The 24,608-nt window shown below is 41.6% G+C and overlaps 2 protein-coding genes across 5 annotated transcripts in view; both read left to right on the top strand.

Moving 5' to 3' along the window:
* On the top strand, nt 1-14,314 carry mtmr7a (myotubularin related protein 7a). Its single transcript, XM_044127491.1, has 14 exons — nt 1-209; nt 406-528; nt 637-799; nt 2,731-2,888; nt 3,787-3,915; nt 5,622-5,756; nt 5,951-6,083; nt 8,168-8,277; nt 9,657-9,779; nt 10,016-10,065; nt 10,690-10,890; nt 11,133-11,267; nt 12,207-12,333; nt 12,410-14,314. The coding sequence occupies exons 1-14, from the start codon at nt 186-188 to the stop codon at nt 12,740-12,742; spliced, it is 1,944 nt and encodes a 647-aa protein (XP_043983426.1). The 5' UTR covers nt 1-185; the 3' UTR covers nt 12,743-14,314.
* A 1,255-nt stretch (nt 14,315-15,569) lies between these two features.
* The window catches only part of cnot7 (CCR4-NOT transcription complex, subunit 7), a 17,518-nt gene continuing 8,479 nt past the window's right edge, over nt 15,570-24,608 (top strand). Inside the window, exons 1-7 of one of the 4 annotated variants that reach the window (XR_006371740.1) lie at nt 15,570-15,751; nt 16,317-16,440; nt 17,141-17,334; nt 18,396-18,557; nt 18,690-18,834; nt 20,908-21,018; nt 22,629-23,703. Coding sequence is in view for 3 of the 4 variants with exons in the window: in XM_044127487.1 (XP_043983422.1) it covers nt 16,324-16,440; nt 17,141-17,334; nt 18,396-18,557; nt 18,690-18,834; nt 20,908-21,018; nt 22,629-22,760 (861 nt within the window). In the remaining variant the exon portion in view is untranslated. Of the gene's footprint in view, nt 15,752-16,295; nt 16,441-17,140; nt 17,335-18,395; nt 18,558-18,689; nt 18,835-20,907; nt 21,019-22,628; nt 24,262-24,608 lie in introns of those variants that run through there. The other 3 variants (XM_044127489.1, XM_044127487.1, XM_044127488.1) reach the window with 3 other exon arrangements.

The raw sequence follows: 24,608 nt of genomic DNA, 5'->3' as shown, positions 1-24,608 counted from the left end.
GACCCAGCGGCTGACTGCAGCCAGACAATAGAAATAATATGGCTGGTTTTACCTGAGAGTTTCGCGGAGCCGCTTCTTTAACCGTAATAAATGGTGTTCGGAACCCATGCTGCGGAGCCAGTGATTGGACCGGAGCCAGTGATTGGACCGGAGCCAGTGATTGGACCGGACCCGCTCAGCCGCTGATGGAGCACATCCGACTACCGAAGGTAACCGCGGATCTTCCGGATGCAGTGATTAGCTTCGCTTGTATTTCCGCATTAGCAGAAAAGCGTCAGACTGACAAACACAGACAGATTGTGGATTATACATCTGATTAAACAAACACACACATGCTGGACGTAAAGGGCGTGTGTGTGCTGCTGGCAGAGTGTGTCTGATGTATCCGTGTCGCCCCCCCTGCAGGTGGAGAATGTCCGGCTGCTGGACAGAGTGTCTCCCAGAAGGAGCAGGGTGGGCACCCTCTACCTGACGGCCACCCACAGCATCTTCGTGGAGAGCGAGGCGGGAGGCCGCAGTGAAACATGGGTAACTCTTTATTGGCGCACTCAAACCCCCCGTTTCCCTCCAACACGGGGCAGAAATAACGTGTCGCTGTTTTTCTGTGTTCGTGTGGGCTCCGTGTGCTTTCCTCAGGTGCTCCACACTTTGGTGTGCAGCGTGGACAGACAGGCGGCCAGCGCCTCGGGGTGTCCTCTGCTGATCCACTGCAAGAACTTCCAGATTCTTCACTTCAGCATTCCTAGAGAGCAGGACTGTCAGGACGTCCACCTGTCCTTGCAGCGGCTCTCCCAGCCCGGTGAGCTCTGAAGGCTCAGACTCTCCTCTCTACCCGTTCTTTAGAACTAGTATCCGGCTGGGGAAAGTATTCATACACTCACTTTTTATAATGCATATAGTAAAGGACACACTGAGAAGAACATTTGGGCAGATATCCAACATTAATATTTAGGGATTCATCTTTTTTCACTTCCGATACCGATATTTGAGGCCTAGTATCGTCCGATTCCGATCCGATACAGTCAAACATTGCTGCACTGACGTAAAATGTTTTTGTTTTTTTAAACACAGACATAAATGTGTTGAATTACTCCTTTATTAGATGACTGCAGCAGTACAGAACTCTTAAACACACTAATAGCTTAATAAACTTGGGCAGCCATTTAAAAAAACAAAAAAACACTCTAATTTGGTTATCACAACAACCTAATGAGCGAAATTGGGAGTATAACAGGCAACATAAAATAAATAATAACCAACTGTTATTTTTAAATGGCCAACATTTAAAAATAGAGAGTAATTAGGGATTCCAGATATAACGTCAAATAAATAACAAAACATGACTTCAGAGCACAAACCAGAGCACAAACCATCCCAATCTAACTGGGTATTTCCATTTATTTTCTAGTACAAATATCTCGGTAGAAACTCTTCAGTAAGATGTAGGATCTTGTTTTACGTGAGAAATTCTTGGACAGTCACAAAACAGAGCGCTAGTTTAATCTGTTCAATTAAAAGTAAAAAAATAAAAAGCTGCCAGTACAACTAGATTACAAAAAAGGAAGAAGAAAGAAAGAAAAACAGTCAATATGAGGAAGACCTTTTCCAGAAGAGGGCGTGATGATCAGATAACACTAACATGGGATTTTCCACTTTACTCGCAAAACCAGAATCTGATGAAAACCCACAGAACTGGATCAGTTCCTCAAAGCCTTTGGCTGATAAGCCAATGGCAACTTACCTTTTAAACCATGACAACGTTGATCCTGTTTAAAGCCACGGGTTTCCTCTTTTCAACTAATTTGAGTGGTTTATCGATCATGAGCCTGTTTTATTTTGCGTTTTTCTTCTACCAAAGTTGACATTGCTGCTGTTCAAAGTTTCTTATTTTAACTCTTCCACTTCCCTGTTGATTTTAATCGCAGCTAGAAGCTCACAGAAGAGCTTAAGTTATGGTTTTACTTAAACCGTAACTTAACAAACCTAAAAACGGAGCCAGAGGATGGAACGGTTCAGACCTGGAGTCTGCAACCTGTATCATCCAAAGAGTCGTTTTCACCCTCAGTCCAGCCAAACAAAACCAGAACCAAAGAGTTAATTACCTACAAAAGGAATGTTGTCATTTTTATAGAACCATTGCTTTATTTCCTTCTTTCTTTTTTTTTTTTTAGGTTTTGAAAAAATGTGAAATTTTGTAAAAAAAAAAATAAAAATGGGAGAGATGCATTTAGTGTTTCAACTTAAAGATAAGAAAAATATTTTCTAATTCATTATAAGGCACAATTAATCACAAAACCTTACACTTCTTAATATATCTGTATTAAAAGTACTAGTTAGTTGTTTATCATTGTTTACTAGCCGTTGTGGACGGTCCAGAGAGCCTCTTGGAACCTCAGGTGATAGACCTCTGGTTTAGGTCAAAGCATACACATGTATGCAGAAGGCCTAGTCAAAGCCCGCACCTAAATTCAATCCAGAATGTGTGGCAAGACTTCAACTGTTGTTCACAGACCCTCTCCACATTCTCTGAATGAGCTTGAGATTCTTTGTGATGAATTTCACTAAACTGTGTCGACGCATCACGTAAAATCCAAACAAAGACATTCTGAAGCATTTGGTTCTTAATTGACAAAAAAAAACAACAAAAAAACAAATATATAGAAGTAGCTAAAGTTGCTTGAACATCTTTGCAATCTAACTCCCGGTTTTCCTCTGCGCCGGGCCTTTCAGAGCGCTACGAAGAACTGTACTGCTTCTCCTACAAGCCCAACGTCGACGATGAGGAGAGGCGGCGGGAGTGGGCCTTCGTTGACCTCCAGGCCGACTTCAGCCGAATGGGACTCCCAAACGCCCAGTGGAAACTCTCCCCGGTCAACCAACACTATAAGGTCAAGGAGCCGACCTCGGAGTGGACAGATTTAATCCTGATCCCTGCAGGAGGTTGAGATCAGGACATGACTTAATAAAGGGGGCAGCGTTAGGTGAAATCAATTTATTTTTAATTTTTTTGCGGCTTTGTGTCATGATGTAACGTTATTTCTTAATCCGAATCGTACCCGGAGCGTTGCTTTGATTCTTTCATGCATGTTTGAGAAGTCACTTAATCTCCATGGCAACCATGTAGCTGTGCAAAACGCCTGGCGGGGACCGAGGGCGTAGCTCCTCCTCAGAGCTGCAGTTTCCAAGTTTCCCGTAAGGCGACTCCCCCACTGGGCTCCTTCAGACTAGTCAGCAGCTATTAGCAAACGCCTCACTGCTGCTCGTTACATGAGCTTCCCCACAGCGCAACTCTCGTAAAGAACATGAAAGGGTTGACAGAGGAGCAACGTTGCGATTCTTTCCTGAAGGCGGAGTTTTAGAAATGGAGCCAGAGTTTCTTAAAGGGACAGAGGTCCAATTTAAATTACAATGTAAAATTTCTTTTCAGTCGTATTTGATACACATTACATTTTTATAACAGCTGAAGGCTGAAACACACAGCGCTGTCCCTTTTAACAGTGCCACTTCAAGAAGGTTCTTGCACGATTTACTTACATTTTAAATGTTAACTATGTTGAAATTCTGTCTCTTTTGGGAAGATTATGTGCAGCAATTTGAACTTTTTTTTTCCTAAGACGCCGTTATGGCAAAAATAAAGCTGGAAAAAAAGTGCAGCTTTGACCACAACCTTTTGAAGAAGGTGCTGCAAAATAATAAGTTTTAGGCCACAGCCGTCACATGTAACATGGTGATTGTTTCCCTATTGAATTTGTGTTTTTTCTTTTCTTTAAATCTATTTTCTTAAAGGTGAGCGACACTTACCCCGCCGAGCTGTTTGTACCCGACTCCGCCGCGGCCCCGGTGCTGGTGGGCAGCTCCAAGTTCAGAAGCCGAGGCCGATTCCCCGCCCTGTCCTATTACTCCAAAGAAAACCATGTAAGTCGACTGCGTGTCTCATTTTCTATTTTAGCATCAGCTTCCGGTGGGAGGATTGCAACAACGATCGCAATTTCCGTCAGTTTCTCCTTCCCAAACAATTAATTATTTTTTTTTTTTTATGGTTTGTTTTTAAATCACAAATCATCAAGATAAGAGGCGACGTTTAGGTGGAAATGTTCGTGTTCTTGGGCCAGTTTCTTGAACAATGATGATGGATATTGGGTCTGTTTGCTCGGTGGCGGCTTCTCTTCTGCCTCGCAGCCAAAACTTTTCACAATCTGCTAGGCAAGACTGAAGATGTGGAGCTCAAAGTGGGAACAAATTTTGCTTAAAAACAAAAAAAAAATAAATCAAAAGAACAGTTGTTGTGTGCATCAAACGAGAGAGAGAGACGACTGACTGCGGGCTGCAGCCATTGATTATTTTAGAAATCGATTATTCTGGCGATTTATCGACTAATCACATAAAAAAAAAAAAATCGCCAGATTCTGAAGATTTTTCTTTCAACCTCTGAAGTCTTTCCATGTACAATCTTTAAAAAAATACATTAAAGGATGCAAATGCACAATGAACTTTCTGTTTTTACATAAATATACTGTAGCCTAAAATGCAGTAAGAAAGCATTTCTTCATGGGAGGGTTGATCAGTTGTAGATTAACTTTTTTTGCACTAACCAATTCTGCAGAAATATATGCACCGTGAATTTGATTAGTTAGCTCTGACACTTACCTTCTCAATGCCACAACACATCTGTGTGACACAGCTCCACAAAGCGACGTTCCAGCACGGCTGCAACTTGGCCTTTCTTTTTTACAAATTTATCTCTCGGAAAATATATTTTCCCAAATGCTGATTTTTGTCGAGCAGCATTGCGGGGTCAGATTCCCAGGGTGAGCTGGAGGGGAGCGGGGTGTGTGTGTTTGCTACATTCTGGATCATGTTCAGCTCAGATCCTTCGTGGCTTTTAAATGGAGATGTGAGAAACGGAGAGACTCTGTGAGTCCAAAGTAGAAAGAGTTGTGAAAGTAAAACAATGGAAAAGAAAGAGAATAGTAAGAAAGTAGGAACTAGTTATTGTACTTTTATTTGATTAACGTTGTGGGGAAAAAATGCAGTTTTAGGACTTTTACTTGAGTAATTTTCTTATGAAGGATTCTTCCTTTAGTAACCCACTGTGAGTAACTTCACTGAATGAAGAACAAGTTGGTTTTAGCCAAAACTTATTCAGACACAGACCTGTTTTAGTTAAAGTTTCTCAAGTTTTCATATTGAAAGAAACTGATTTGGAAAATTATTCTCTTGCCTGATTTTTGTTACTTTGTACTTGTAGTTATTTATATTAATTATTTTAATTTTGGTATTTAAAATACTAGTTTAGACTATGTACCTGTATAAAATACAATCATATCCACATAACTTTCTATTTTTCTCAATCATTTTACCATCTTTGCTGATCAGATGCTCAGTACTTAACGGGTCATTTTACTTATTGGTTTCTTTTCTTTTAAGTAATTTCTTGGACGGCTGCTTTTTACTTTTATCTGAGTAAAAATATGTTGACCTACTCTTAAGTAAGTGCAAATTTTGGCCACTCTACCCTCCTCTGATCCCAATGGTAAACAATAAAATCACCACCCGGTGTTTGTCTAATATCATGCAGCTCTTTTAGAAATCTAAAACAGTCCGTGTTAAATCCCTCCCAGGCTGCCATCTGCCGCAGCAGCCAGCCCCTGTCGGGTTTCAGCGCTCGCTGCCTGGAGGACGAGCAGATGCTGGAGGCCATCTTGAGGTCCAATCCCCGCAGCGACTTCATGTATGTGGTGGACACCAGGCCCAAGGTGAGCCCTTTGTGGAAAAGCGAGCCGCTTGGCAGTAACACGTGCTCAGCTGTTTGTTTTTAACAGCTGCATGTCCTCAAGACTTCCTGGTTGTGCGCTAGCTGTGGTAGCAGCTAACGTTGCTAAGGTTTCCTGTAACCTGGAGGCTGAAATGAACTGGCGTTGATGTGTGTGTGTGTGTGTTGTCTCTTCAGTTGAACGCGATCGCGAACCGGGCGGCAGGAAAAGGCTACGAGAACGAAGACAACTACTCCAACATAAAGTTCCAGTTCATGGGGATCGAGAACATCCACGTCATGAGGAACAGCCAGCAGAAAATGCTGGAAGGTGAAATTACTGCGCTCTCTTCGGATGAGTTCACGCTTCAGATGCAGAAACAAAAATGTTTATGTTAAAAAAAACCTGACTGAGTACAAAAAGGGGGATTTTAAATCATGATTTCAGTCATGAACTGGAAAAAAACCATTCAAACTACATCAACAGTTTTGGGCAGATATTCTCTTGATCAATGAAACAAAAGTGCTTGATTTTTTTATTATTTTTTTTTTCACACCTGACATAAGACCAGCACATTTTTTAGGAGGGGAAAAAAAAAACGAATCAAAAGTAATTTCAACCAGGTCGGTTTTCAGTCGAGATTTAAAGGAACTCAGTGTTTCGGCTGTTTTGCAGTTTTCTGGAAGTTTGTTCCAGATTTGTGGAACGTAAAAACTGAATGTTGCTTCTTCATGTTTGGTTCTGGTTCTGGGGATTCAAAGTAAGGAAGTGAAAATATTTTTCCACTGCATTGTATTTGTAGTTTCAGCTTGTGTAGTGAAAGTTGTCTAATTTTTAAGACGTTTTTTTTTTAAATCCGCTGTCTCTTCACCTTTACTGAAGCACAGCGAGTGAATCTGAGGCCTCTGTGCTTTTATTCAGTTGTGGTCATGCAGACTGAGCTGCAGCGAGCTTCAAATGAGTCCCCAGGAGGGTTCCTGGGTATCGTCCAGGGGCGCTGGCTCCTAGGACCGCTTTGAATCCATCTGGATTTGATTCCAGAGGGGTTTTTTTTGGACTATTCCTAATGTTATCCCCCTGGAGGGAGACGGAGGGCGTGAGAATGATGTGATTTCAAGTCTGAAGAGTTAAGAGTTGTGCTCAGTTTTGATAACTCTTTGCCCCCCTGGGACTGAAGGGGAAATCTTCGAATGCCAGGAGACGGCAGCACTCTACACGACTGCACGCTTCAATGAGATTTACAGGACCCCCCCAGCCTGGCACCATTAACGGTGATTACCTTCCCAGGGGAGGGCCGTTCACCGAGCCACCGGCTCAGTCGACCCGACGACCTGCGTCTCTCCTGTCACACAAACTGGTGCAGCGTCAGCAGGAGTCTCTGTTACCTGTGTGATATTGATTGAGAATTGAGGCAATGTTGTCAGTAGGATTTTTACACAATTCTTTATTGTTAATGTACTCAACTTCCTCATCAAATGGCCGGTTTTGGATATGGGAGGGGTGGGGAGGTGGTTACCCAGGGCAGCATTAGATGGGGATGGCAGAAAAACTAGTCTAAAAAAATAGGATTTTATGTTTTAGTTCCACCCCTTTTCAGCTTTGTGTTTCTTCTTCTTATGTTCAGTCAGCGGGTCGTTGCTGCCATGTTGAGTAGGAGCTTACTGTGTGCTGCTGACCTCCACTGCTGTCTGCACTCAATATACTCTCAGCTTTGCCCCAACATGTGATAATTTACTTAATGCCCAATTCATGGCCGCTTTGAAATGTCACTTATAATGTTTTGGTATAAATTACTGTCAATAAGTTATTAATTAGTACTTAGTCAAGCAGTGTATAAACAATTGCTGCGTGCATTAGCCATTATTAGACATTTAGCTAATAATACAAATAATAATAGTATTATTGTTATATTAAGAAATTGTGATTCTGCATAAAGTATAAAATCCATCCATCCACAGAATATTCCTGCCTATCCTTGCAGTGTCGCGTTGCAAAGTAACATTTGTCATAGATTTTGTCCATAAAGTGTTACAACCTCAGTATTTTCAGACTTATTCTTAAAAATACATAGTATTGCTTAAAGTGGTACCATATTTTCTTCTAGACAAAATGGTAATGTTGAGTTCACAAAAAACCCAAAACAATAGTCGCAGTTTTGGATAACTTCACAAGTTACAAACTGTTAGGAAAGCTGTACTCCAGTTAATGTTCATCTAGCCTAGAGTGTTCGACCTAGAAGCTACAATTTACTTTGTTACAGATTAAACTGTGATATTAGAGAAATTTGTCTTGGGGGGGGGGGGACCAGCTACGCACAGATTGCATGCTGTGGGAGAGAATGACGTGTCATAAACTCCAGCGATCAGGTCTGCTTTGCATTTCCTGCCACTGAGACAGCTGTGCTGTGCTTTCAGTGTGTGAGCTTCGTTCTCCCTCCATGTCCGACTTCCTGGAGGGCTTGGAGAGCTCAGGCTGGCTGAAGCACATCAAAGCTGTTCTGGATACCGGCGTCTTCATCGCTAAGGTCAGTCTGGAGGCTAATCCCTGCTGTCTGTGTCACCAAGGTCTGCGAAGGTTGTTTCTGCGTAGTATGCAGAAGTACTGAGGAGGTGGAGTAGATGCATTGACTTCATTTTTTAAAATGAGAATCCGTTTTTTGGTGTAATTACGTTTGTTTACTTTTCCTGGGAGAATCGGTAGACTTAATTTAATTCGATTGGTTCCCAACAGGACTCGGATTACACCAGAAGCTTGATCTTTGCTTGTTTTATCCATTTCAACATGAGATTTTGATGTGTGCCTCTGATCATTGTCCAGTTGGAAAACTCATGTCAAACTTTCAAATGCTAGGTTGATATTTCGTGATTGGGCAGAAAGGATTTTCCTACTTTTTAAAGGCTGTAGTACGCATACTCAATTCTGCTCACTCCTTAAATACATTTTCACTACAAATATCCAAACATTAAAGAAATAAAGAGACTTTCAAATTTATTGGTGTAATTTTTTGAGAAGCATTGTCCCAAGTTATAGACGACCAATCATGATGAGCCTGAATGCATAATTTTCACCGTATAAAGAGGAAATCACTTTTAAATTCAATTTAAATTGCACTCCTAAGCCTTTCTGGTAAGGTCTATTCAGGGGTTATTCATGGGGGACATTTTCTGCCATAATTTGAGAGTAGACATTTTCAGTCTGAAAGCAGGATTTCCTGTCTGCCTTCTAGAAAACTGTAAGGCTTCTTCTCAAAATTTCTTCTCTCTTTCAAATATCCACTGTGCTTTCTCAAACCGTTCTCCTCTCGCCTCAAAACTTGCGGACATTTGCTCGGCTCAAATGTCCCCTCGCAAACCTCTCTGCTCGCTTGTGCAACGTCTTCTGCTCTCTCTGGAAACAAAAAGTACCGTTGCCTGGCGACCTCTCAGCCAGTACAATGAGAGCGTTGTCCTGGGTGCGTTTGTTTCCTGCTAGCGGGTGCGCCTGTGTGGCTGCTGTCGATTGTAGCAACCCTGCGCCTCCCACTGGATGCAGGGAGAAACAACGACGTGAGCTTTCTGCTCCGTGGTACAACTTAGAGATGAGGATTTTGCCCGTACGCTGTGCAGCCGGTTGACGTGACCAACACTGGACGAGCCCAAGCAGTCTACGTGTGCGTTGTGCTGTGTTTCTGGGAACGCCTTGGGATCCCCGCCGCCTCCCAGAGGAGCTGGCAGGTTTAGCACATGTGGGAACGCATTTCCATTAGTTAAACTCTGCGTTCTGTAAATAACACACGATCCAGGGAGCTAAAAGTAGAAGAAAATCAGGTTGATTTTCAGAACCAGTCGATGAGACGGGAGTACCGGAATATTTTTGTCAGCAATGAAAGCGGCTGTGTGTGTCTCTGGTTGTTTTTGCACACAGGCTGTTGCAGAAGGCATCAGTGTCCTGGTCCACTGTTCAGACGGGTGGGACCGCACCGCCCAGGTGTGCTCAGTGGCCTGCGTGCTGCTGGATCCCTACTACAGGACCCTGAAAGGACTCATGGTAAATCCACTCAGCCATCTCTTTCTTCATTTATCCTCCAACGATGGATTGTTCTTGTCTAAATTCGATCAGCTTCATTCCGGTTCTGGTTGGTGGTGCCGGATGCAAAAACATTTCTGTACCCATATGTGCTTGAAGCATCTTATGCAAAATCATCTCTGAGGTTAGGAGGTGATTATCACGGCATGCAGCAAGTAACTTTTATTGGTTTCGGTCTCTTTCTTTTCTGCACGTAGGTCCTCATTGAAAAAGACTGGATCTCATTTGGACACAAGTTCACTCAAAGGTTTGACTCTAATCAAAATCATTCGCACCGATTCAAAATGGCTCCTAAACAGAAGATTAACCAATGAGTTTCAACATTCTTTGTTCTTACTCTGATACCCCCAATTTAAAATCCAATCAACTGCTTTTAGAGGTCGCCTAGTTAATGTGTAATTGGATCTCGGCTGCACTTGACCACAATGATGAGGCAGATCGATTTATTGGAAGACGGAGGCGGCCGAATACAGACCGATTCTGATCCACAGAGGTTGGACCGTCAGCTTCCAGCAGGACCACAACAACTAAACCTACCATGAAAAGTCTGGATCGAAGCGTAATCAGGGGCTTGAATGGCCCAGTCAAAGTCCAGGCCTGAATTCAGTTGAGAATCTGTGGCAAGAATTAGTCGGTACTTCTACAAATCTTAACTTTGTGTGGCTGAATACAAGTGAATGCCACGCTTGTCAGGTTTTTACTTGCAAACATTGTAGGGATTTTTTTCCAACTTCACAGTTACAGTAACCTAAGAATAATAATAAAAAAAAGCTCAAATAAAATAAAATGTGTTTGTGATGTCTAGTGTCAGATCTCACTGGTGATTTCTGTGCTGTGTGTTCAGGGATAACCGAGTTTCTTCCCTCTCCAGATGCAACCACTTGGCTGGAGACCCCAAAGAGGTGTCTCCGATCGTCGATCAGTTCCTGGAGTGCGTGTGGCAGCTGATGGAGCAGTTCCCCTGCGCCTTCGAGTACAACGAGAATCTCCTGATCACGGTTCACAGCCACATCTACTCCTGCCAGTTCGGGAACTTCATCGGCAACAACCAGCGGGAGAGGAGAGAGCTCCGGTGAGGTTCGAAACTTTCTGCCGGGATTTGCTTTTTCCACTTTTGTGTTTTTCTTTTTTTAATATATATATATATATATATATATATATATATATATATATATATATATATATATATATATATATATATATATATATATATATATATATATATATATATATTGTTTTTTTTATGGTGACGACTTGGTCTGAGGAACCTGCAAGCGCTAATGTCGTCTTTTCTTTGTCGCTGTTCATGAAAAGTGTTCACGAAAAGACTCACTCTTTGTGGAGTTACCTTTGGACGAACCGCGCAGAGTTCATCAACCCCCTGTACAGACAGAACCACAGCCAGTCTCAAGGACTCCTCCGACCCTCTACCGCCCCCTACTGCTTTAAGTAGGTACACTGTCTGTGCGCACAGGGGAGGAAAAGGACCAAAGTGAAGTTGGCGCCTCCCTCTCCACTACTTCAATTTAAATGAAACATTTGTGCTACGTTTGTGCAGCAAAGGTTTCCGTCATTTTAAAGATGTGAATAAACGTTTCCAGACGTCGTCGAGCGTCGGCCAGCCGGGCCACAGTGGGAAAATCAAACGAAATGAGATGGGAATCAACTGTGCAGCACACATTTTGTTTTGTTGGTGCCGCTCCAATTTTTAAAATTTCAAAAAACGTCACCAGAGATCAGCCTGCCCCTCCCACCGGCACATTGACAAAATCAAACGAAAATGGGTAAAAGTGAATTTGGCTGTTTGTGCAGCTAAAAGGTTCGTAGCAAAGTCACAACACGTTTTGACCGACTTCATCACGTTTAGCAATTTTTATTTTTATTTTATATCTAAACAAAGATCTTGAGTGTTTTTTTTTCTTTCTTTCTTTTAACAATTTCATTTCTTGTGTTGTATTTGTTGCTCCTTGTTGGGCAGAAACTCCCTTGAAAAAGAGGTTTTTTAATCTCAATGTTTTTGTTTTCTTTTTTTTAATCCTGGTAAAATAAAGGTTTCATAAAATAAATAAAAGGTTTGATGCCAAATTTGTTTTTTGTAAATGTAAGCGACTCTGGTTGACCTCTGGAAACGTTAAAATTTTAAAAAATTGTCATTTCCTTCCTGAAATGACAGTCTAATGTATCACTATTGCCAATAAATGACTCGTGCTATTATTGCAGGAAGGTGACGAAATTCTTCCTGCACAAACGTTCGAACACCAATATTGTTTGATTTGAAGAGCTTCACTTGCGGGGCGCCAATTTCACTCGGGCAGAAAAAAGTTTCACATGTAACAGAAGGAAAACAATATAATAACTTGGATTGACTAATTTCTTTGCCTGGCGTAGATTTTGGAGAGGGCTGTACAACCGGTTTGACCGCGGGATGCACCCCCGACAGTCGGTGGAGGATTATCTGAGGCTCATCCGAGAGGAGACGCAGCAGCTGGAGGAGCAGCTGGATTCCCACAAGCAGGTACGACGGCGGGCGACGAGAAACGAACGTCCCGGCAAACCGTTTCTGGCTTTGACGACGGTTTCCCTGACAACAGAAAATAGCCGAGTTGGAGCAGGAACAGGAGTGGAGCGACGCCCAGAAAGCTGCCGTGTTTGATCAGAGCTCGACGGCGCGGGCCCTCGGGGAGAACCTCGCGCTGGCCAACACTCCTCAAGACTACACCGGCGGCCTCCTCGCCAGCACTCCCGGAGCGGCGGACGGCCCGCTGATCCTCGCGCCGCAGGATCCCGACCGGACGGCGGACCCCAGCCTCTCCAACGGCAGCGACCCGGAGTCCGGGATCGCAGACGTGAGCTGCCGCTCCCCCCTCAGCGAGGACAGCGCCAGGGACCCGGAATCGGACGAGGCGGTCTACTCGGCCGCCTGAGCAAAAGCGTAGAAAACGGCCCGGGGTTTGAGCACACCACTCCGACAAACGGCCGCGCGTCCAACTTTCGTCTTTAGTTTACAGTGATTCTGGGCAACGCCTGGTTTCCTACAATCCCGGAGCTGTAGCTGATTCCTGTTTTTTTGTAGCCTACAGAGAAGGAAAAGTCCATCGCTGAATGTTTTTAAGCTGTCTAATCCGATCTTCCACGAAGGCGAAATAATTAAGATCGACTTACAGAGACTAACGGAAGCCATATGAACGTCCAGGCCTGTTTGTAGACCGTCCAGAAAGTTTTAGCTACAAAGTCTTTATGCCCCTTTCACCTTTTCCCATTTTGTCCCATTACAACTGCAAACGTCAGTCGAGGTTTTATTTGATAAACCAAAGTGGAAGTTTTTTTTTTTTGGTCTTTCTTTTTTTGTTTGTTTGTTTACAGATTGAAATATTTGGCTGAACTTTTTTCTGAAAAGTAGCCCAAGGTTGGACGAACAGCGTCTGTGAACGTAAACGTCCCACAAAAGTCTTCCTGCAAATACTGAATTTATGTCTGGGCTTTGACTAGGCCATTCGATCTCATAAATATGCTTTTACTTTATGTTCAGGGTTTTCGTCATGCTGGTGGTTGAACCTCCTCCGCAGGTTTTAGCCTTAGCTGTCTTCCCCTCAGTTTTTCTTTTCCCATCAGAGAAAAGCGTGCCCGCAGCATGACTCTACCACCACCACTACGTTTCTCTCTGTATACAATTTCAATGCACCAAAGTTCAGAGTGGGAGCCAGGCAGAATCTGAATAAACTCCAGATGAATGACGCGTTTGCAGGGATCCGTCCACCGGAGAGACAAACTGCACCCGATTTGCTCCCACGTAAAATCAGAAACGCAGTCGGACGAGAAGAGACTCGACCTGAATCTGAATCGGCAACAACCTGTTTCGTTGATGCCGTGAAACATCCGTTGTTGTTTGTGTGGCACATTGTTCTCATTAATGTTGTTGTGCGTTCTACATCTGAGTCTTCTGGCTTGGCCTGCAGAGCAGTAGTCGTCTTGTTGAATATTTGTTATTTAATGAATGTCAGAGATATTACAGGACCGTGGAGGAAGTGATGGGAGCATGTGAACACAAACGTATTGCTTCCTTCAGATTAGTAATTCACCTTACAAAGTATTTTTTCTACTATAGACACTATTAAACTATTTGTTTTAAATCTGCTGTATTTTTAAGTGTGAATCATATATTACTGTGCAATTACACATGCAAATGAACCAAGAGATGATAAATCAGTGCATGGCAGCATCTTTCTGTACTGTGACCTATTGTTTTTGTTATATTTTTTTTGTCAAATGCCTGTTGTTTTTTTTTTGTTTTCTTTAATTATTTTTGTCAGTGGAACAAAACTATCAGAGTCGAGTTGAATGTTGCATTTATTTATATTTATATTCATTAAAAAAAAAGAAGCTTTACAGATTTTCACCAGTGGTTTTATTTGTTCAGGTAAGCAAAGAGCAACTTCAACTGCTATAAATGTAATTGTATGGAAACATCGTGTGAAATAAACAGAACATTATACGTATGTTATTGGTTCTGTGTTTATATGAACTAAAGGATCACACACATTCAGAATAACCAGTGATGTTTGTAGATGTTTGGGCACATCTGTGGGGAAAAAAATGAAATTAACTTCCTTATAGTGACAAGAGTTTCCTCTCACATATGTCATATTAGTCAATTACAGTCTACTTTGTGAGATCCAGAATGCTTATTAAGTATAACGTTTTGATTTATACTTCTTAATTGTGCTTCTTTAACACATAAAGCAGAGCTCTGCTTGGTTTGTGCTTCCTGTCTCTCATTCTGCAATTAGAAAGTCGCCTTCCAAGCAAAAATCTCACATGGTGTTCTCCAGGGCTCCATTCTTGGACTGCTTATTTATTAGGTATATGCTTACCCTCCACAGATCACTGAGAATTGCAAAGTGTCTTGCTGATGACACACAATTTATCAAGTAAAAGAAAAACAAAAACAAGGATTACAAAAATATGGATTAAAGGGTGATGTACAAACTAAATAACTGTAGGATCAAATTGGACTGTGTCATTGACTTTGAATCTGTCTGGGTGATTGGACTGAACCAACTGTTTTTGCAAAGTGGCCTTGAGACAATCTTTGTTGTGTGTTGGTGCTAAAGGAGTTAATGCAATTATACTGAACGTAATTACAAGTAAACCGACAGGTCATCCGAAAGGAAATTATCAATGTCCTTTCAAAGACATAAGATGAAAAATGATTCATTTCACCAGTTCAACAATGTTTAAATGTTTAAACATTGTGTGTGTGTGTGTGTATATATATATATATATATATATATATATATATATATATATATATATATATATATATATATATATATATATATATCCTAATTATACTAATGTTACCATTAAACACTATTTATCCATCCATCCATCCATCCATCTATGTACATCATTTAAATTTTATGTTTCTATTTTTTTCTTTGATTTTAGCATCAAGAATGAGAATTACTTATTGTATTTAAAGAATTCTAAAATATGTGATCAATTTTAACACGTATTGGTACTTCCCATATACTTGTATGCTCAATAAAGATTAAAACTTTATTAAATTTTACCACCTGAAAGAGGTATCAAGTGAAGATTCGTTTGAGAAATGAAAGAGCCGGCCAAATCAATCGAAATGATCCGAATCCTAGAAAAGAGACGGACGGCCCATCGCCAGCCACTTGCTGGAGTTGGGCACTGGGAGGGGAGAGAGAACGTAAAGCGTCGTCTACTTTACACGCCTGTTTCGATTTTACGTGATGACGTTGTGGAGGCTCAGCTATGATGGCAGCCGTAGGTTGACATCAAAACGATACAGAATATTAAGTATCTCAAAGTTAGCGGAAAAGCCCCGACACAATAACACAGAACACATTAACATTTTCCAGATAGCACACGCTTTAACACACACCTGCCCGGTTAGGGGAACGGTAAGTTACCGAAGCAACGTCCACCTTTGCTGTATCAAAGTGGAGCCCGGTGTGTGCCTGCGCTGCGACTTCAACTCGTTTGTTTCATGTTTTGCATACACTCCTGTTAAATTGTGACGCTAGCTGTTTAGCTGGGGAGGCTAATAACAGCATAAACAGTGTTCAGTCCACTCTCCCCACTGGTGTTCAGCAGTTCTGCGTGGATAACCTCCTAACTGGTAACCTAGCTAGTCAGAGAGCAGCTGTGGAGCCGAGCTAATGTTTGAACACGTCCCGTTTGACAAGCCGCTCTCCCACTGTGCTCCTGCCATGCTAACACTCTGCTGAAATATGCTGTGAAACAATTACTGAAATTGTAAGATTTCCTGGCGTTTATGTGACTTGTTGAAAAGTCACTGGACTGGTTATAAATGGTCTCCTGCTGCAAACCAAAAGTCTTATTAATGGAGAGTTTTGGTTATCTGAGGAAGCTGCAGCTAAATTTCATCCTAACATGACATTGTTGTCCACAAAACAGCAGTTCCCTGAATCACTGGCCTGTATGTTCTCTGCGTTGTACTTGAAGTGGCACTATGCCCGCAGCCACTGTGGATCACAGCCAAAGAATATGTGAGGTTTGGTCCAACAACCTGGAGGAGGAGCTGAAGAGGATCCGACAGGTCATCCGAAAATACAACTATATCGCAATGGTAAGTTGGGATTATTCAATTTAGCAATTTGTGTCAGAATTGCTGTATGCAAAGTCATTGAATATCAGCATTATCACATTACAATGTGTGTGAAAATATGCAAAAGGTATTAATACGGGCTAAATGGAGCTGGTATCAACACCCGATTTCCTCATGGTGTTGGCAGTGGTAATATTTTTCATCATATCACTCAGTCACAAGCTAAGTTAAATTCATGCAAGCGCACAATTTGAAACATTTCTGGCATATGTTTGTGTTAATTTTGATTGACAGTTGTCCCAAAATTAACTTTCTCTTAAAATTCGAATGTTATATAATACTGATTACAAAAATACAAGGACAAATTAACTACTCATAGAATGTTCAGTGGAAGGAAAAAATGTGAGACACAAGCAACAGCGTTAGCCACAGCTGTGAGACTATGGAACATATGACTCTGTTCCATGTGTATTTAAATTTTCTAAGAAATAATTTTTTATTAATTTATCTAACTTAACTGAAATAAACACAATTTATTACTGTGTATTAAATATTTAGTTTTATTTGATTTGGCAATCAAATACTCAGCTAAACTTTTTAATCATGTTGTAATTTTTGGATATTGACTCACCAGCAACAAACTGGTAGTTGTTTCTTTCCTACTGGTCTTACAGACGCCGTCAGCCCCCTTACTGGGTAACAGCGGCTCGCTCTCTTGCAGGACACGGAGTTTCCGGGCGTCGTAGCCAGACCGATCGGGGAGTTCAGGAGCAACGCTGACTACCAGTACCAGTTGCTGCGCTGCAACGTGGATCTGCTGAAGATAATACAGCTGGGCCTCACATTCATGAACGAGCAGGGAGAATATCCTCCAGGAACGTCAACGTGGCAGTTCAACTTTAAGTTCAACCTCACGTAAGATCACCGCCCTGTCAGTTTCTGATGTGTTGCGTGGGTAAATTTACGGAGTTCACAAAAAGTTAAGAAATAACAACTTGTACTGGAACATACAAGCTAGACTTTATATATATTCATTAATCACAATTAAAGTCGGGATGTTAATGCAACAATTTTAATTAATTAATTACATAGATTTTAATGTTAAATTAAAACAAAAATATTTTACCTACAAAAGTTCCCAGTGGAACCTTTGCATTCATGTGTTTCTGGTACGGCGGTAAATCGGATGCGCGAGCAACATCCCCAAACAGCAACGGACGACAAAGTGACTTCTCTTGGCTCACTGGGGCTGAACTTTTTGTTTCAAAAGATGATTTAGGGGGATGCTTGAGAATTCAATTGTTGTTTCGAAATAGCACTAAAAAGAGTTAGCCTGTTAGCAGAGCTATTCAGGCCTGGAATAGCATGTTGAAGCTAAAGGCTAATGTCAGCGTCCACAGTTCACATTTCTAAAGAAGGATTTGCTCAAACAGGTTGAAACACCTGGAAGCTGAATGGCATTTTGCACCAATCTGATGTAACCTAAATTACAGATTAAAAACAATAAATATCTTTGTTGTTAAGCTCATATGTCTGTTTATTCAATCATCTAGCAGAAAACAAGAAGCTTTTTTAATTGGAAATGGTGCTCATTTTGCCAACATATGGTTTTTGATTAAAAGGTGATTAACTGACTACAGATTGTGGAATTAACTCTATTAAAAACTTTAATAGAGTTAATCATACCAGTAAAATACCACCAGTAATCATAATTATAATATTTAAGCACAGAATATGAAGAATGGCCAGCTGTCGGGGCCAAAGTAGCAACAAGAACAAAAATCCCACAATCCAACTGGGTGTCACCATTTTGTAGATTCAGCTGCTGCAGTGTTTTACCCACGCAAACTTTATATCAGTGTTCCTGACAGCCACTGACTGGTGTGTGTGTGTGTGTGTGTGTGTGTGCGTGTGTGTGCGCGCCGAGCTGAGTAGTTCAGATCAGAACTCTGCGGTTCTGTTTCTCTCTTCATTAGAGAAGATATGTATGCACAGGACTCCATCGAGCTTCTGACCACTTCAGGGATTCAGTTCAAGAAGCACGAGGACGAAGGCATCGAGACGCTGTACTTCGCGGAGCTGCTGATGACCTCCGGAGTGGTGCTGTGTGACGGCGTCAAGTGGCTGTCCTTTCACAGGTGCCGCCGCTCGCGCTTCCGGATTCGTCTCAAGCCGCCGCAGCCAAGAGTCCGGCGTGGCAAACGAATGCTGGCGCCGGTACCGCTTCCTGTTTAAAACGCTTCCCATCCGTTCCCTCGTTTGTTTTGCAGCGGCTACGACTTTGGATACCTGATCAAGATCCTGTCTAACGCCAACCTGCCTGAGGAGGAGGTGGACTTCTTTGAGATTCTCCGCTTGTACTTCCCGGTCATTTATGACGTCAAGTACCTCATGAAGAGCTGCAAGAACCTGAAGGTACTCTGAGAAACGGCAGAGGATCCCTGGTTTTAGGAACCTCTGATTCCTCCTGTAAACTTTAAGTAGCTGCGACAGAATTTTTTTTTCAATCATTGTTGAAATGATTAATTGATCGGATTAATCGTTTTGAATCAATAATTGAAATAATTGTCAACTAATTTAGTAATAAATTAAACATTAAATGGAACATACAGATTTTATTTTTTTTTTTTAGAAAAGTCCATTTGCTGAAAGATTTACATATTCAGAGAAGTAATTAAGCCAAAATTAGTGGATAAATTTTGCTTTTAAGATTAAAACACTTTTTCTGTTTCAGCTTCACCCACTTCAAGTCCTCTTAAGGAAAGTTGCATTTTAGGCAATGAAATGATTATTTTATTGAATTACTTGTTTATTTCCGTCTTTTCGTGTATTTCTAACGTTATAAAGAAAAGGCTTCAGCTTTAATCGCATGTTTTTATGCGATCAATCATCAGAATAATCAATTGCATAATTGATTACTAAAATAATTGCATGTTTACAGTGTTTGGTGCAGTAAGTTACAGAGGAAGGAAGCAGATCCAAGCTGCTTTCTTTGTCAAACCAAAACAACAAAAGTACATTTTTCTCAGAGATCAGGCCGTTCCTGTTTGCAAGCAGTCGAACGGCGTGGCGGCTGCTTCGTCTTGATCTCGTTGCGTTCAAGTCGGAACAGCGGCAGCGTTGCAGGGGGCGCGGGTCGTTTCGCGCGGCGCTGCACGCGGCGAGTCCCGCAGCTGACGCGCTAAACGTCACGCAGGGTCGATATCTGACGTTCAATCTCTGGAGCTGACAGAAAGCGTCGACGTTTCTGCCAGACGGCCTCAGTTCTGCCTCGCTGCCTCCGACGCTGCAGCTGGAGCAAAGTGATGACGGCAGGACGGCGACCCGAGCGGTGTTACGTGGCGCCGCACGGCAACAATCCCATAAATCATTGACGGAAACAATCAAACACGTCCAGCAGCAGTTCAGAGCTCGTTCCTCCTAAATCCTGGACAGAGACTTTGGTGGCGCCAAGCTGGTCTAATATGTGACGACTTTTCGTTTTCGAGGTGTTCAAGAGACAAAAAGTTAAGAAACGCTTTTCAGATTTTTAAATCAGATATATTTTCCTTCCTGTTTGGGCTCAGCTTGGTTTTTTTTTTTTTTTTTTTACTAATACTTGTGTCTACTAATCTCAGATTTATTTGTATTTATTGTAGTTTGCAGTTGAAACTTATAGTTTTTATTAATGTCTTGTGTTTCTAATCTTGCAGAGTTTCTTTCCATCAGGAGATTAGAGTTTAGTAAAAACCAGTTGCTTTCAAGCATCATCACAGCCAGATCAAGAAAAAAGCTAAAATAAATCCAATAAAAGGAAACGAATAAAGTAAAAGTTGATCTGAGTGTGAATTTGTTGCAGTTCCTTTTGTCAAATTAGAAAACAAAATATTATGATTGCTGTGTATTTTACATTGTTAATTGGAAACGCTGGTTAAAGCTCTTCTTTTGGATTGATTGGGTTCAGGATGTGCAAAACGTCCTACTTAAAGTCCAATCAGCTCTTTTCTCTCTGGAATAACGGAGAAAACAGGAGAGACGATTTTCTGGGGAACTTGCAGAAAGCCGTTGTGCTTCACACCTTTCTTTTCTTTTTTTTTTCTGCTGACTTTAACGTTGCTTATGACGCGTTTTTGGACCAGACCAGTTCAAGGTTTTCTTTTTCCTTTCCTGAGTTTCTTCCAGGCAACCTGCTTTCTTCACACGATTCTTCTCCGCAACATCCAGCCGGCAAATGGCTGCCAAGAAAAAGTCTCGTCTCTACTATTCTGTAGACTTAGTTTGTGTTTATGTTTATTTCACCAGTTATTTTTTGTGGCTCTCTCAAAAATAACCCCATTTCCTTCCCCCCTCTCGGTGTAAGTTCACATCATCCTGCGTTGTTCCCAGCTGCCTGTCCGTCTGCGAAACACAACCGTATTATCTAGAGACAGGCTGTGCGTGGCATGCTAGCGGTGCTGTCCTCCATTATGTGGATTTGCTGAGCGTGACTGATGGCGCTTTGTTGTTCAGGGCGGGCTGCAGGAAGTAGCTGAGCAGCTGGAGCTGGAGAGGATCGGACCGCAGCACCAGGCCGGCTCGGACTCTTTACTCACCGGCATGGCGTTCTTCAAAATGAGAGAGGTAGGAGCCCCGAGTCGGCAGCCTGGCGTTGAGCTTCGCTCACTTTGGCTCTCAGCTTCCAATGCCAGGGGAGAATATTGATTCTGCTGGATGTTGTTTCACAATTTGGCCCGTTTCAAGTGTAAACCTTCTAAGTTTCTCTCAGAAGGGCAAGCCTAAATGTAAAAATCTAGCTGAAAGCATCCTCAAAATGGCCTAGTCAAAGTTGAGATTGTTGTATTGGTGTGTTCCAATTGTTGTCCGTGTCTTTATCCGCAAAGACACATGAAATGACACACTTATGAAAAAACAAGACACGGAAACAATTAATCTGATTGTTGAAATAATTCTCAACTAATTTAGTGATTGTTTAATGGTTAACCTGGCTTTTTACTTTTCTTTTTCTTTTTTGAGTAGACTTTTTAAAAACAAAGGCCATTTCCTATGACGACATACTCAGACAGACCCAAAACTGTGCAAAAACCTAAACATTTGCATTCAAGATCACAAAATAAACAATCTGCAGATACATTTTACCCAGAACTCCTGGTGTTTCTACACACGCAGAGTTTTGGCTTCACTTGACTCAAATTCAGTAAGAAATTGCATAAAATCTCTTATTAAGCTATAAAATTATTAATCGGTTAATGCGAGAATTTAGCAATTAATCTACAAATAATCAAGTGTTCACTAAAGAAATGCTATTCATTTTAGGCAATAACATTTTGACTTATTTAAAAAGATAATCTTTCTTTTTGATTAATCATCGATTACTAAAGTTTAAAACAGTACAAGCATTACTAATATTCCAGGTGAACAGTGTCACAAACAGGTGTTTTTATTTACCTCTGTGGCATTTAGAGCAAAAACAAATTTTGGTTATTATTATTATTATTTTTATCTTATTTTTTTTCTCTGGTGAAAAACAATAACTTGAATCTCAACAACACCTGTGGGAGTTTTCCAATCACAGTTTTGTAAACCACCTGTTTACCACATTTATCCACTTAAATGAATAAACGTTTATGACCGCAATTACGGTCGAAACAGTTAATCAGATTAATTGTGATCAATTTTGTAATTGATTAATTGTTAATTGGAGAATAGAAGCAGAACTGGCTGAGCATTTCATGTTAGAAGCAATTTTTAGCTGCAGATGCTACAAATGAGGAAGCGTTCGCTAAAAGCATGCTAAGTTATTTTATTTTAGGCAAAAAAAAGTAACATTTTATTTAACTGTATTGCTTTTATATTCTACATAAAAGTTTTAAATGAGAAATCTGAAGAACGTGCAAACGCATCACACCCACCATGATGCGTGTGGAAACCAAAAGAACAGACATTTCACAAGAGAAAGGAATGTCAGAGAGAGCGCATCAATAAATTTTTTATTTTTTTATCTTTTTTCTTGATGTGCCAAAGAATCAGGGGAAACCAGCAGCAGGTTTTATCCGATTAATCGATTAAACATCCGGGATGCTAACTGGTAGCTAAGCTAACCTAGTCGTCGGTTTCTGCTTCAGTTGTTTCTGCTGATAATTCTTTGCGTGACTATCAAACTTCTTTTATTTTTCCAGTACATGACGTAGTCACACATCTGTGTCGCTGTCCGCCTTCCTCCTTCCCTCCAGATGTTCTTCGAGGATCACATCGACGATGCGAAGTACTGCGGCCACCTGTACGGGCTGGGCTCGGGCTCCACCTACGTGCAGAACGGAACGGGAAACGCCTACGAAGAGGAGGCCAACAAGCAGCAGTCGTGACATCGCCGGAGTCTCCCACCGTCTCACAGTCCGGCACGGCTCCGAGGCGGCGAGCCGGTTTCACCACCACCGCCATAACGGAGGAACAAAACCACCAACGTACATTCGCGTTATTTAGCTGTCTTTTTTTTTTTTTTCTTCTTCTTCTTCCCGATCGGCTGCGCCCATCTCAGACGAGCGAACAAGAAGCCCGGCCGTTCCTCGTCCGCGCCGTGAGCCGCATGCACGAGTTTAGTCTTTTATCCCTTGCGAGGCGGCGCCAAGACGGCGCTCGGTTCGGTTCGGTTTGAACACGCCTGAAAAGATGGAATTTTAGTTCTCCTCAAGTGTTCTGCAGACATGTTTTTTGCACTTTACGAAAGAAAAAAAAAAATAAGCTAGAAAAAAAAACAAAAGAAGAAGAAGCTCTAACCCTGATTTTATACGGAACGCTGAACACGTTTCCGGTGCGTCTCCGTCTCCTCTCCGTTGCCTTCCGTGTTCTTGTTTTGTTCACATCGTGAACACGTCTCCCGCCGCCGCCAAAGCAGCTCTCGCCACGCTCGGCCTTAACATTAGCTGCATTCATCTCTTTTAAACCTTTTAATTTATTGTGCCGGTTATGTTGACTAGTGACCTTATTCAACACTAAACAACAACGACAAACACTAGATAGATAAATAAATAAAACGGTTCCGCAATCCGGACGGATCGAGACGGATGTCCTCACAGAGTGCGTTCGCTGACACTTGAATCTTTTGTTCTTGATTTGTTCACTTGACGAGAATGTTTGTATCGACCTGAATGGGCTCTGACTTCACTGTGAGAAACGTCTCCTCCACATCCAATCATCTCTCTTTCTTTTGTTTTGTTTTTCCTTGTCGTATGAACAGCATGTATCCAGATGCTTTTCACTCAGAGGAATGCGTGTCATTTTTTTTTGTGTGTGTGTGTGTGTGTGTGTGTAAATGCTCTCGCTGACAGACGTGCACATAGTCAGATGCATGAGCTCCGTTTAATCAACCAGTGACACAAGCAGCTTTTTCCATTAAACAAACCCAGTAAGACATGCTGACGTCAACCTGGACTCCTCTGCTCAGAGTATGTTTTTCTTTTTTCTTTTATTGTTTTAACGGAATAAAAGGGAGGGGGAGAGAAAAACCCTTTTCTTCGTAGCGGTAGTTAACGCCACTCCAGTTGTGGAATGCCTCCTTCCGGTTTCGGGCGCAGAACGGACCGCATGCGTTAAAAAACGTCGGACTCGAAGCGGACTTGTCGATCGGTTCCCACATCCTGCTTCTTAGGCGTGTTAAGGTCGTAGGTTAGCAGCTTCTTATTGACCTCTGCCTCCGAACGCGACGTGCGCTTCCTTTCCTTTTTCTGCAGCTCAACTCTCACACTGTAAAGAAAAAAAAAAAACGAAAAAAAAAACGATATGCAACATGAAGAGAGGAATGTTTTTAGACGTTTTTTTGTAAATAAAGGCTTGAAATTTTTCTACCGGAAAAAAGAAAAACAAAAAGAAGAGTTCTCGGCAGTGAAATCTTTTGGTCATCTAAATAAACCGCTGGAAAGTTCATTGTAGTAATTGAATTTGAAGAGATAAATATAACTAAGTAAGTATTTCAAGGGGTTGTTTCTCTCTTTTTGTTTTCTTTTTTTTTTTATACCAAAATTTTGATTCAGAGAATTAGAATGGAACTGATTAAAAATAGATTTTTATGCTACAGCCTCAATGGAGTTTTACCCCACTTATGGCTACACTCAAAAGCTAATTAGTAGTGAAAGTGACAGTTCTGTATTTAGGCATATTAATGGAAGATTGAGTGGAAGGAAAAAAGGATGCGAGGCCAAACCATGGACTGGAGC

Source organism: Gambusia affinis, linkage group LG09, assembly GCF_019740435.1.
Source record: "Gambusia affinis linkage group LG09, SWU_Gaff_1.0, whole genome shotgun sequence".
Taxonomy (NCBI): Eukaryota; Metazoa; Chordata; class Actinopteri; order Cyprinodontiformes; family Poeciliidae; genus Gambusia; species Gambusia affinis.
Note: the sequence above shows the minus strand (reverse complement) of the source record. Positions and strands in the feature narration are given on the sequence as shown.

What these genes read in the sequence shown, in the direction of transcription:
- mtmr7a (XM_044127491.1), top strand. Translation starts at nt 186, where the DNA reads ATGGAGCACATCCGACTACCGAAG. An exon ending in GAGGCCGCAGTGAAACATGG is followed by an intron (nt 529 to 636) that starts GTAACTCTTTAT and finishes TGCTTTCCTCAG; the next exon opens with GTGCTCCACACTTTGGTGTG. An exon ending in CGGGAGAGGAGAGAGCTCCG is followed by an intron (nt 10,891 to 11,132) that starts GTGAGGTTCGAA and finishes GTTCATGAAAAG; the next exon opens with TGTTCACGAAAAGACTCACT.